The sequence below is a fragment of the Macaca nemestrina genome, chromosome 13 (assembly GCF_043159975.1).
Source record: "Macaca nemestrina isolate mMacNem1 chromosome 13, mMacNem.hap1, whole genome shotgun sequence".
Lineage (NCBI taxonomy): Eukaryota > Metazoa > Chordata > Mammalia > Primates > Cercopithecidae > Macaca > Macaca nemestrina.
Window position 1 is genome coordinate 63,357,907 of NC_092137.1, and position 13,875 is coordinate 63,371,781.

At 36.5% G+C, this 13,875-nt stretch overlaps 1 protein-coding gene across 4 annotated transcripts in view; it reads right to left on the reverse strand.

The window, feature by feature from the left end:
• Positions 1 to 10,629: 10,629 nt before the first annotated feature.
• Positions 10,630 to 13,875, reverse strand: part of WDPC (WD repeat containing planar cell polarity effector) — a 675,061-nt gene continuing 671,815 nt past the window's right edge. For all 4 annotated transcript variants that reach the window (XR_011611802.1, XM_071076813.1, XM_071076812.1 and 1 more), the window contains one exon: positions 10,630 to 13,104. Coding sequence is in view for 3 of the 4 variants with exons in the window: in XM_071076813.1 (XP_070932914.1) it covers positions 13,054 to 13,104 (51 nt within the window). In the remaining variant the exon portion in view is untranslated. The remainder of the gene's footprint in view (positions 13,105 to 13,875) is intronic.

Consider the following 13,875-nt stretch of genomic DNA (forward strand, 5'->3'; position numbering starts at 1 on the left):
TAGATACCCAGATTAAATCTTCACATTAACATCCTGTAAGAATGAGAATAAAAAGAGTTTTCTGAGCTGAGGAAGTTTCATAACTTTAGTGACTGAAGATTGCTGAGAGATAGAAGACAATATCTGTTTAATGGTGCCATTTTCCCCTGGTTTCTCACACTTGAAAAAGCAGCAGCTCTTAGATATTTTAAAAGGAATTTAAGGGGTTTTTGGGTTGTTTGTTTCTTCGTTGTCATGTTTTTGGAAGTTCTTAGTTACGGTCTTATCATCATGACCATCTCAGAATGATAGCCTCAGACCTAGAGTCTACATGACTTCTGGCTCTCCTACATATAATTAAATGTTCATGTTCTAATTCCAAATCCCCAGGAGAGAGTATCTAATTGCTTCAGTCGTTTATGTTCTGGGGATGGGGTTGGGAGTGAAGGAACAGGGTCAAATAGTACAAAGGATCTGTTCCTTCCAGGGTTATAAGCAGGACAGATTTTCAAAGAAGAAATTATTGGCATCTCTGATACATGTAGTGAATAATTTTAATTTTTATATGTAATGTAAATAATCACAGACAAAACAAAGGATTTTTTTTTAAGTCTCAGTGTCTTCCACTGTACTTGTGAATTATGTGAACACAATAATGGTAGCTTCATAGAGTGGTCACAAAATGGGAACATATTGATGTCTAGATAGAATTGTCTTAAGTAAATCTCTGGATTGAAGATTTCAGCATGTTCTCACTTATTTGTGGGATCTAAAAATCATGTCAGTTGAACTCATGAACACTGAGAGTAGTAGGATGGTTACCAGATGCTGGGAAGGGTAGTAGGAGGTTAGGGAGGAAGTGGGGATGGTTAATAGGTACCAAAAAAAAAAAAATAGAATTAATAAGACCTACTATTTGATAGCACAGTCGGGTGACTATAGTCAATAATAACTTAAATGTATTTTTTAAATAACCTAAAGAATGTAATTTGATTATTTGTAACTCGAAGGATAAATGCTTGAGGGGATACATACCCCATTATACAAATGTGCTTATTTCACATTGCATGCCTGTGTCGAAACATCTCATGTACCCTGTAATATATACAACTACTCTGTACCCTCAAAAGTTTTAAAAAGTTAAAAAAATTATAAAATGTTATCAAATGATGATTTTAATTCTACCCCATAAAATTAAATAAGTATTGTATTTCACTTTTTAAAATCAGTCCATTCATCCTATGTAGACATTTAAACTAAATATTTTAGGAAAATTTCTTTTGTTCTATGTACATATTTAGCATTACTTCCTGTGTAATTTTAAAATCTGAAATTCTTCTAGCATACAGAGTAAGTGGATTATGATATACTAAAGGATTAAGCTTCACTGTCTTGTGTCAGATTAATCTCTCATATGTAGATTGTCACTTGACCTGATAGAAATATGACTGTAATTCACCAAAAAAATTTCATGGATAAGTAACCATTTCATTATTTTATGTAGAATGAAGAATGCATGCTTCTTGACTGATTGTATAATTCTCCAAATTAAATTTAAATAAACCTCATAATCATGCGTTTTTCTCAGAGTTTCATAAGGATTCATGGAAAAGATATCTGTGATAGCTTATGTGGTGAAATAGAACAATTAAATATAATATTCTGTGATTCTTCCCACTTTATTAGAGTTAAAGTGTGTTAAAGTTACTCAATGAGGATAATTTTGTATTTTTATATAAAAGTTTTTGCGTTATTTTAAACTTAAATTTTCTCATCAAACAAATACAGATAAACTTTTGCATTTAAACAAAATAGTTAATACTCTGAGAACATTACTCCATTTGCTTATATGGTTTTCAATGAAATAGGTAAAATTATATGCATATAAATGAATGTTAAAAGGGAGTGTGAAAAATAAAGATAGCAGTGAGGATTATAGTTTGAAATTAATGTATATTTAATAGTTAAAGGAAATTTAAATAAAGTAAAGCACTGTGTTTTTGTCCTAACAGGAGGTTGTATGAAAGAGTTTAAATGTGTCATATTTAGGTAAATAGTTCAGCTGTAGAGCAGAAGTATTAACATAAAAAATTAATTAAAAAGTTGAAAATAAATAGGTGGGCACAGTGGCTCAAGCCTGTAATCCCAGCACTTTGGGAGGCTGAGGCATGAGGATAGTTTGAATTCAGGAGTTTAAGACCAGCCTGGGTAACATAGTTGAGACCCTGTCTCTATAAAAAATTTAAAATAAGCCAGGTGTGGTGGCATGCACCTATAGTCCCAGCCCCTCAGGAGGCTAAGGCAGGAGAACTGCCTGAGCCTGGGAAGTGAGGCTGCAGTGAGCTGCGGTCATGCCCCTGCACTCCAGCCTGAGTGACAAAGCAAGACTCGGTCTCAAAAAAAAAAAAAAAAAGTTAAAAGTATTAATAAACTTTTACATAACACATGAACAATATTATGTAATTTATGTTAGAATAATTGTGAGAGGATAAAGGAATACTGTTTTTTTCAAAAAGTTGAGAATAAAAGTAGAATACTGAACTAGATTGTTAAAATCTGATTTTTAAAATGAATTGTATTTTAAACTTCATGACTTTTTTTTTTTTATAAGACCTAATTTTTTTGTTTTGGACAGTCTTGGTCTGTCACCCAGGCTGGAGTGCAGTGGCATGATCTTGGCTCACTGCAACCTCCGCCTCCTGGGTTCAAGCAATCCTCCTGCCTCAGCCTCCCGAGTGGTAAACTTCATGACTTATTTTTTATAAGACCTAACTTTTTTTTTAGACAGAGTCTCGCTCTGTCGCCCAGGCTGGAGTGCAGTGGCATGATCTCGGCTCACTGCAACCTTTGCCTCTTAGGTTCAAGCGATCCTCCTGCCTCAGCCTCCTGAGTAATTGGGACTATAGGCGCATGCCACCACACCCAGCTATTTTTTGTATTTTTAGTAGAGATGGGGTTTCACCATATTGACCAGGCTGGTCTTGAACTCCTGACCTTGTGATCCACCCACCTCGGCCTCCCAAAGTGCTGGGATTACAGGCATGAGCCACCGCGCCTAGCAAGACCTAATTTTTTTAGAGCAGTTTTAAGTTTACAACAAAGTTGAGAGGAAGGTACAGAGATTTCCCATATATGTACTGTCCCCACACATACAATAGCTTCCCCTCTATCAACATCCCCCACCAGAATGGTGTATTTGTTACAGATGATGACTCTCCATTGATACATCATCACCCAAAGTCCATAGCTTATATTAGGGTTTACTCTTGATGTTGTACATTCTCTTGGATCTTGACAAATGTGTGATGAGCTGTATCTACTCTATAGTATATAAAATAGTTTCACTGCCCTAAGAATCCTCTGTGATCCACCTATTCATCCCTCCTTTTCCTGTAACCCCTGGAACCCACTGATCTTTTTACTGTCTTCATAGTTTTCCAGAATCCCCTTTTTCCAGAATGTCATACTGATGGAATCATACATTATGTAGCCATTTCAGATTGACTTCTTTCACTTGGTATTATGCATTTAAGGTTTCTTCATGTTTTTTCATGGCTTGATAGCTAATTTATTTTAGTGTTGAATAATATTCCATTGTTTGGATGTACTACAGTTTATCCATTCACCTACTGAAGGGCATCTTGATTGCTTCCAAATTTTGTTACTTATGAATAAAACTTTGATAAACATCCATGTGCGGATTTTTGTGTGGACATAAATTTTCCACTCTTTTGGATAAATACCAAGGACCTCAATTGCTGAATGATATATATGGTAAGAGTATGTCTTGTTTTGTTGAGAAACCACCAAACTTTTGTCCAAACTGCCTGTACCATTTTGTGTTCCCATGTGCAATAAATGATAGTTCTTGTTCCACCTCCTTGTCAGCATTTGGTGCTATCAGTGTTCTGGATTTTGGCCATTCTAATAAGTGTACAGTGGTTATCTTCTTGTTTTAATTTGCATTTCCCTCTTGACATATGACGTGGAGCATCTTTGCATATGCTTTCTTTTTTTTTTTGGCATCTATATGTCTTCTTTGGTGAGGTGTCTGTTAAGGTTTTTGGTCCATTTTTTTTATTTATTTATTTATTTATTTATTTATTTATTTTTTTGAGACGGAGTCTCGTTCTGTCGAGGCTGGAGTACGGTGATGCGATCTCAGCTCACTGCCAGCTCCGCCTCCCAGGTTCACGCCATTCTCCTGCCTCAGCCTTCTGAGTAGCTGGGACTACAGGTGCCTGCCACCATGCCCGGCTAATTTTTTGTATTTTTAGTAGAGATGGGGTTTCACCGTGTTAGCCAGGATGGTGGTCCATTTTTTAATTGGGTTGTTTTCTTATTTTTGAGTTTTGTGAATTCTTTGTATATTTTGGATAACAGTCCTTTATGAGATAGGTCTATTGCAAATATTTTCTCCTAGTCTGTGACCATGTTTTCATTCTCTTGGCAGTGTCTTTTGTAGAGCAGAAATGTTTAATTTTAATGAAATCCAGTTTATTGACTCTTCTTTTATAAGTCATGTCTTCAGTGTCACATCCAAAAAGTCAACACCAAATCTAAAGTCATCTAGGTTTTCTCCTGTTATCTTCTAGGAGCTTTATAGTTTTGTGTTCTACATTGAAGCTTATGATACATTTTGAGTTAATTCTTTTAAAGGTCTTCCTCTAAATCCATCTTTTTTTTTTTTTTTTTTTTTGGTAAGAGAAATCTCGCTCTTGTCCCTCAGATTTCAGTGAAATGGCTTGATCTCGTCTCACTGCAACCTCCGCCTCCCAGGTTCAAGCAGTTCTCCTGCTTCTGCCTCCCAAGTAGCTGGGATTAAGGTGTCTGCCACCACGCCCAGCTAATTTTTGTTTTTTTTTTTTAGTAGAGATGGGGTTTCATCATGTTGGCCAGGCTGGTCTCGAACTTCTGACCTCAGGTGATCCTCCCACCTCGGGCTCCCAAAGTGCTGGGATTACAGACGTGAGCCACCACGCTCGGCCTAGATTCATCTTTTGCATGTGGGTGTCCATTGTTCCAACATAATTTATTGAAAAGGCTATATATATATATATATATATATATATTTTTTTTTTTTTTTTTTTACAGTGTATTGCCTTTGCTCCTTTGTCAAAGATTAGGTGACCATATTTAGTGGCTCTGTTTCTGTGCTCTCTTTTGTATTCCATTGACCTATTTGTCCTTCACCAGTACCACACTGTCTTGATTATTGTAGTGTTACAGTAAGTCTTTAAGTTGAGTAGTGTCAGTCCTCTAACTTTATGCCCCTTCAATATTGTGTTGGCTATTCTGAGTCTTTTGCCTCTCCATATAAACATTAGAATCAGTTTGTTCATATTTATGAAATAACATGCTGGGATTTTGATTGGGATGGCATTGAATTTATAGATCAAGTTGGAAAAACTGATGTCTTGATAATATTGTCTTCCTATCTATGAATATGAAATATCTTCCAATTTACTTATAGTTTTTCTCATACAGATATTATAAATATTTTGTTAGATTTATACCTTTCAATTTTTTGGTGCTTATGTAAATGATAATGTGTTTTTTATTTCAAATTCCACTTGTTCATTGCTGGTATATAGGAAAGCAATAGACCTTTGTATATTAGCTTTGTATCCTGCAGCCTTGCTATAATTGCTTATTCCAGTTTTCTTGTGAATTCTTTTGGATTTTCTTCCATGATTAAAAAAAAAAAAGCAAATTGGTAGTTATGTAACTAGGGTTATAGTTGTAGATTATTAAAACAGAAATATTCTTAGCAAAATCTTGCTACTTCTGAAAGGCAGCTTTTTTTGGAGTTATTTTAGGAGATAGCGGATCTCAGTGAATTTCAGAGTCTTCAAAGTCATATTAAGGAAAAACTATATGTTACATATATATTTCTAAAAATTGTGATAAATACACATAACATATAATTTGCCATCTTACCCATTTTAAGTGTACAGCTTAGTGGGCTATGTATATTCACACTGCTGTGCAACCAACCTCCAGAACTTTTTTTATCTTGCAAAACTGGAACTCTCTACCCATTAAATAACAACTCACAATTTTCCTCTCCCCTTATCCCCTGGCAACTACCATTCTACTTTTTGTTTTTATGAATTTGACTACTTTGGATACCTCATATAGGTGGAATCATACAATATTTGTCTTTTTGTGACTAACTTATTTCCCTTAGCATAATATATTCAAGGTTCATGGATGTTGTAGCATGTGTCACAATTTACTGCCTTTTTAAGGCTCAATGTTCTAGTGTGTGTGTGTGTGCGCGCGCACGCCTACAGATATACACCACATTTTGTTTGTGTATCTGTCAGTGGACATTTGGGTTCTTTTTGCCTTTTGGCCATTGTGAATAACAATACTGTTATTAACATGGGTGTACAAATATCTGAGTCACTACTTTCAATTCTTTTGGGTATATACTGGAAGTGGAATTGTTGGATCATATGATCATTGTATTTTCCATTTTTTGAGGAATCAACTGTTTTCTGTAGTGGCCGTGCAATTTTAACTTTCTACCAACAGTGTATAAATGTTCCACATCCCTGCTAACACTTGTTATTTTCTTTCTTCCTTTTATAATGTAATAGCTATCTTAAGGTATGTAAAGTAGTATGTGATTGTGGTTTTGATTTTCATTTCCACTAGCGACTACATTAGCAGTATTGAGCATTATTTCATGTGCTCATTGGCCATTTGTATATCTTCTTTGGAGAAATGTCTGTTCAAGTTCTTTGCCCATTTAAAAATATTTTGCTATTTTTTGTATGAGTTGTAGGAGTTCTTTATATGGTCTAGATATTAAGCCCTTATCAGATATGATTTGCAAATATTTTCTTCCATTTCATAGACTGCTTTTTCAATCTGCTGATAGTGTCCTTTGATGCACAGAAGTTTTTGATTTGGAGTCCAGTTTATCCATTTTTACTTTTGTTGCTGGGCTTTGTGTAATATCCAAGAAATCATCGCCAAATCAAACGTAATGAAGCTTTCCTTCTGTTTTCTTCTAAGAGTTTTATATTTTTAGTTCTTATGTGTTTGGGTCTTTGATCAATTTTGAGTTATTTTTGTATATGGCATAAGGTAAGTGTCCAACTTCATTCTTTTGCGGATATCCAGTTTTCCCAGCAGCAGCATTTGTTGAAAAGACTGTCCTTTCCCTCCCCATTTAATGGTCTTGGCACCCTTATCAAAAATAATTTGACCATATACTCTAAGGTTTATTTCTCGGCTCTGTATTTGTTCCATTGGTCTATATGTCTGTGTGTATATATATATTTTTAAATAATATAGTTAATTAGTAACTTTTTTTTTTTTTTTGATACAGAGTCTCCCTCTGTCACCCAGCCTAGAGTGCAGTGGCACAATCTTGGCTCACTGCAACCTCCACCTCCCGGGTTCAAGCGATTCTTCTGCCTCAGCCTGCCTGAGTAGCTGGGACTACAGGCATGCACCACATGCCCAACTAATTTTTGTATTTTTAGTAGAGATGGGGTTTCGCCATGTTGGCCAGGCTGTTCTTGAACTCCTGACCTCAGGTGATCTGCCCACCTCAGCCTCCCAAAGTGCTGGAATTACAAGCATGAGCCACCGAGCCTGGCCAGTTAGTATGTTTTAAAATAAAGTCTTGGTTGTAAATTTGACAGTCTTTACTAATGTAGAGATAGTGAAACTTTACCTCCGTTCTCTTAGGGTCCTGACTGGGCCCAACAGCTAAACTGATATAAGTTAAATTAACAGGAGAAAAGCACGCACATTTATTCAATACAAGTTTTATGTGGCATGGGAGCCATCATAAAGGAATGAAGAACTGAAGAAGCTGTTAGAGTCAATTACTTAAATACTGAATTGGACAAAGAATAGTAAGTTGGGAAAATGTGATAAGGCAAAGGGGATTAGGCTAGGATAGTTAATTGTGTACGTAAGTAGCCAGGAAGATAAGGGTTGGTATAACTAGGTTTGTTTGTACAGAATTCCTTTGGCCTCAGCTTTTTGTCCTCGATGATAAGAATGTTGCATCTTTTATATAGGAATTTCATTTCTTACCTTAGGAACCAGCATGAATGTCATAGTGATCTTTTTTTCACCTGCTGTTTTTGAAGTGCTATATTAACTTAAATAGTTAATATGCCAAAATGGTGTAAGTTTTTTCGTTAGTGAGTCCTGAGATTTTCTTTTACTTTTCACAGTATCCGTAGAAAAATCTTGCTCCTACCCCATCTTCATCAGTCCCATTTCCCCTGTATCCTATAGGTAACCACATCATAAGGAAATACACATATATAAATCCTATTGTTTCTCCTTTTTTAATCTATCTTACAGTTAGTTTCTACTGTCCTAATTATAGCACAATTTTACTTTTTAGGTTCTATGATTTGAAGAGTGGTATGGCTATATATTATAGCTTCTAAGTTGTTACCATATTTTGGAGCAAAATGTATTGTTATTTTTACTATTAATTTACATTTAACATGAATCATGATCCTAAAAGCATCAAAATGTCTTCATAACATCCTACAAAGAAGAGAGAACAGCACTGCTGTTCTACACTGTGGGTCTTGCCCAGTCTATAGTTACAAGAAATAGTTCTTTAGTTGTTGTGATGCCCTGGGTAGACTTCATTCTTAAGTAATGTACTTTGTCTATAGTAACTCCCTGCAAATATGTATATGTGCACAGAATATCCTGAAGATACATGGTGAGGTTTCGTTGCCTTTGTTGTCTGAAGCCTTTTTTTTTTTTTTGGGAGACAGAGTCTCACTCTGTCGCCCAGGCTGGAGACCAGTGGCACGATCTTGGCTCACTGCAACCTCTGCCTTCTGAATTCAAGTGATTCTCCTGCCCCAGCCTCCCAAGTAGCTGGGACTACAGGCACGTGCCACCACACCCAGCTAATTTTTTTTTGTATTTTTAGTGGAGATGGGGTTTCACCATGTTAGCCAGGATGGTCTCGATCTCCTGACCTCGTGATCTGTCCACCTTGGCCTCCCAAAGTTCTGGGATTACAGGCATGAGCCACCGCGCCTCGGTCTCCTCTCTGAAGTATTTACGGTTGTTGTTTCTATTATTGTTCCCAGCCAGAACTGGAACTGACCTGATGTCATGATCTATGAATATAATTTTTAATTAAGGAAAAAGTACTAGGAAATCTCATGTCATTGTAGACCTGCTTCGCTGAATACCATTTAGCAGTCTATACTCCAGCCACCAGGCATATTGGCTGTGCAATGATGCCTCCACGATAACAGTGAGGAGTAAAAGTTGGGCTTAGATACTCTGGCTTTTGCTTAGGTCAAGGGGTATGCTGTGTTCTTGTAACAAATCCCACATATACATACATATGCATATTGTTCCACAAACATCCCCAAGCAGAAACCAGGGTTAGGTGCAGAATAACCTCAAAAAAATTTTGGTTGCTAGGCTGTAGATGAGTCTTTCTGAGGCTGGTATTTTGACACTACGGGCTCCATTGTTTCTCAACTGCTGTGTTGTGCTGCATCGATTGTTTCACTATATTATCACTAAAAGCTTGGTCTCCCTAAAAACATTAACTTCTTAGGACCTGCGTGCCAATGGGGGCTTTTGGACTTGACTTCAGCTTTTTGGGGGGATAGAGTCCCTTTCCCCTCTGTAGTATTGGGTTATTAGTGAATCAACCCTGAAGAGGTAAACGGTTGGAGCCTCAGCCTCCCAAGAGGCTGTCACTGGAGAATGGTCTCACTGACTTCAGCCCTTGGGCATTTCCACAGCACATTTTCCCCTTAACACCTCTACTCCTGCTAAATGCCTACCTAACTCTTAAAATAGGAAAGCTGGGAACTCCACTCAAAATCATACAAAAAACCAGTTTGTACATTTGGACACCTCCCGAGCACTCACAGTCCCTGTGTTTCTCTTTTCCAGCAGTAGACAGTCACTGTCATGCAGTTTAAGTGATTTATTGATGTCTCAGCTAAACTTGCTATTGTTTCAGGACATTTCAGTCACCAAAGTTTTTAAAGAGCATTCTGTACTAGAGGAGCCGTGCTGCTTCCTTGTGTCTGCTAATGTGTCCTTAGCCAGCCTCATTCTTCTTCAGCTTTTCCACTTTGGCAACATAGATCCTCATGGTGTCCATCTTAAACATCCCTTTGTTCACATTCCATGCCTCCTACTTGGCCTTGGCTTTCACATCTGAGGCTGAAGGGGCAGGAATGTTGCAGTCGCTCTGGGTGGGCTGTTTGTAGAAGCTATACACCAGCAGTTTTCTCCTGATCGCACACAGTACCCTTCAGCTGCTTGAGGGCAGTGCGGGCCAGCTCAAACTCCACTTGGCACATTGTGGGAGGGAAGGCCAGGCCCCTCTGTCCTTTCTAGGTGAAACCTGGTGCTAGAAGGTTCATGAGGTTTCTTCATCAATAGAGTGGGGATGATGATGATGATATATCTTCCTCACTGAATTTTGGAGGACTTTTCATTGAGAATCCCTATGTACAGTGTCTGGTACAGGGCTATGTGTGTTGTAGCACTGATCAAACTCTCAGTAGAGAGTGGTATAATTTTAACTCCTTAACAAACATTTCAAGATAGTAAGAAGAAAGTATAATACCAAGTTTTGGTTACATAGCCTTTTAATGAAGCAAAAACTTTTAGACATTAGCATTCCAAACAAAGTTTATTCTAGCAATAAGACACAATGTGATAGTGAATATAAATTACTGTGGAAATTACTTCAGATCTGAGAAATGTGGAAAATAATTGAAAAAGCTCATGGGTCTCTTCCTGAAGGACAACCTGTGAACCTGTCAGTGCTAGGAGAGATACTACCTAGCTGTTCCTGCCTATACCACTCTTCTTACTTTATAGCTATGGTAGCCCCTTCATAATCCTTTCAGGTTCTAGCAAAGCAGGAATATCAATTTACTGTAATGTTTAATAAACATTCTCAGATTTACAACATCTGGGAAATAATAGCACTTATAAATCATGGACATTATCAAAGATCATTCATAATATATTCTTACTATCTAAACTTGGTTTTCTGTACATTTAATTTTTCTAGAGGTATGTGAAGTGGGGAAAATGGGTACTTTAAGAACTATGATTTGTTTAATTTTCACCTAGATAATTGACAAACATTTATTATTATTATCATTATGTAGAACAACATAGATATATCAGTATCCATATTTTACCTTTAATATCTCACAGGAATGGTATTTTGGGTTAATGACTATTTACCCAGAAAATCTGGAGAAAATTTTGCAATCTCGACAACACCCTATTTTTTTAAATACAATTTTTTCTCTAAAAATTAGTTAACTTTTGATAATCTGTGTGATAAAGAAGGTTGGGAATAGGAGAATGAAAATTTGCTGGTAACTCAGTTTGGCTTATATGTTATGCATTATTAAAATTTTTTCAGCGCAATAACAAAATGAAAAATCTAATTTGAGTTTCACCTTTTTTTGTCATATCCTCTGGAAGAGGTACAGATAAATGGGAAGTAGAAAGAAAAATTTGAAGTATAAAAGCCTTAAGTCTGATTAACTTTGAACTTTAAGATTTAATTATATAATGTAATTATTGTCTAATGTTAAACAATGTTGATTATTATAAAATGTCTATATATATATATATATTTTTTTTTGAGACTAAGTCTCACTGTGTCACCCAGACTGGAGTGTAGTGGCATGATCTCGGCTCACTGCAACCTCTGCCCTCCAGGTTCATGCCATTCTGCCTCAACCTCCCAAGTGGTTGGGACTACAGGTGCATGCTGCCACGCCTGGCTAATTTTTTTATTTTTTATTTTTAGTAGAGACGGGGTTTTACTGTGTTGTCTAGGATAGTCTCGATCTCCTGACCTCGTGATCAGCCCACCTCGGCCTCCCAAAGTGCTGGGATTACAGGCATGAGCCACTGCGCCTGGCCTATAGATGTCTATCATTGTGAAATATCAGTGATCTGCTAAAGAATGGGTGTCGATAACTGTGAAGGGTATGAGATTTTACCCTACTTAGTAGCTTACAAGTTACCACACTATAGTTTCATGGATGCTGTTAGAAGACATGAGACTCCTAAGTCAGAGACAAATGATAGTAACCAGGGTATAGGCATTTTTTTCTTTTCTTTTTTTTCATGGATTCTCTGAGCCCTACTCCTATAGAGCAATGTTAAGAGGGCTAGATGACACCTGCACACTCAATGGGCAGTGTAAAGGAGAGGCATTCTCAGCTTAAAGAACTCAAATCTCATATAATAGTTGATAAGCATGCCTGCCCCTTTCTCCAGAGGGAAACTGTATCTGCATTCTAAGGGGCAGTCAGGGCAAATTACTCATAGCAGTAATTTGAGAGAACCATGGAGAATTGTCTTCTAACAGTGGGTCTGGGCTGAAAATTTGCATAACAAGTACTGTATTTGTAATGTAAATTAATAATGTAAACAAGAGCAGAAGAGGACTTTCTTTCTTTCTTTCTTTCTTTTTTGGAGACAGGTCTGTTGCCCAGGTTAGAGTGTAGTGGCATGATCACGGCTCACTGTAGCCTTGAACTCCTGGGCTCAAGCAGTTCTCCTGCCTCAGCTTCACAAGCATGTACCACCATGCCTGGCTAATTTTTAAAATATTTTCTAGAGACAGCGTTTCACTATGTTGCACAGGCTATTCTTGAGCTCCTGGGCTCAAGTGATCCTTCAGCCTTGGCCTCCTAAAGCACTGGGACTACAGACGTGAGCACTACGCCTGCCCCCTACTGCCCCTTTTTTAAAGTACCTGGGAGAACAAAGTTTAAATATTCTATTTTTGTAGCACCTAATCAATGTACAATTTAAGATACTTTCAAAATTTTACATTATTGAAAATAAGTAGATTAAGGACTTTTACTTAGGATCACTTTGCTGTTATGCTGCATGTTTTTGAAATAATAAAACTTTATTTTGAAAACACTCAAAACTCTTAACTAATTTATACAATTCATACTGTCTCTTGTTAAAAATCCACACGGGGGATATTAAGTCTGTATCAGGCCATGAAAAAGTTTAGATATGAAGAAGGCGGGTTTCTTTTTTTCTTAATGTTTACACCAGACCAAAGTGAATCATTCTGAGAGAACCACCATCTCTGATTTCCTGTAAATAAACAAATAAAAATAATTAAAATAATGTTTAAGCAGAGTAAGAAGTAATTGACTTAACATTTGTATCTTTATTATTTTTAAGTACTTAAAAATAGTGAAGCAAAATAGTTTAAAATGCACTGCACATAGATACATAAGAGAACTGTATACTTACCTGACTTGATCATCAAAATTTTGATATGATATTCATAAAAACTAGTCAAGAAATAATAAGCATTAAGAGGCAAAGAAACGACAGGATGGTAATTGAAATTTAGAAGCATCTGAGGGTTCCTCCAATGAAAAATTGCAAACTGTGGGTCATCATTTGGATTCTACAGTGTGATTTTAAAATACTGTGTATTCTAAAAGGTATTATATAACATATTTCCTAATTTTGGGTGTTTTACTGAGTATTTGATAGCGGCTCTTGAGGTAATGGCTTATAAAATAGAAAAGATTGTGGTTTTATAAGACTTTCATAAAATTTTATGAAGCTTCAAAGAAATATTGACAACAACTTTATCTATTTCCCATTTATTATTCTTTCTTTTGCACTTTCTGCCCATCTCTATCAGTTACAGAAAAACAGAAGATTTTATGGGCTTCTGAAGTTGGATAACGTGTGAAGATAAGACTAAAGATGAGTAATATGTGAAAAATAACACAGTGGGGACATTTTTTAAAATCTGAAGATAACCTACTCAGAGTTGAAATGGTAAAAGTAAAAGGTAAAGAGAGTAGGGATAATAGCACTTACACTATCGTGTCATAATTGGAGACA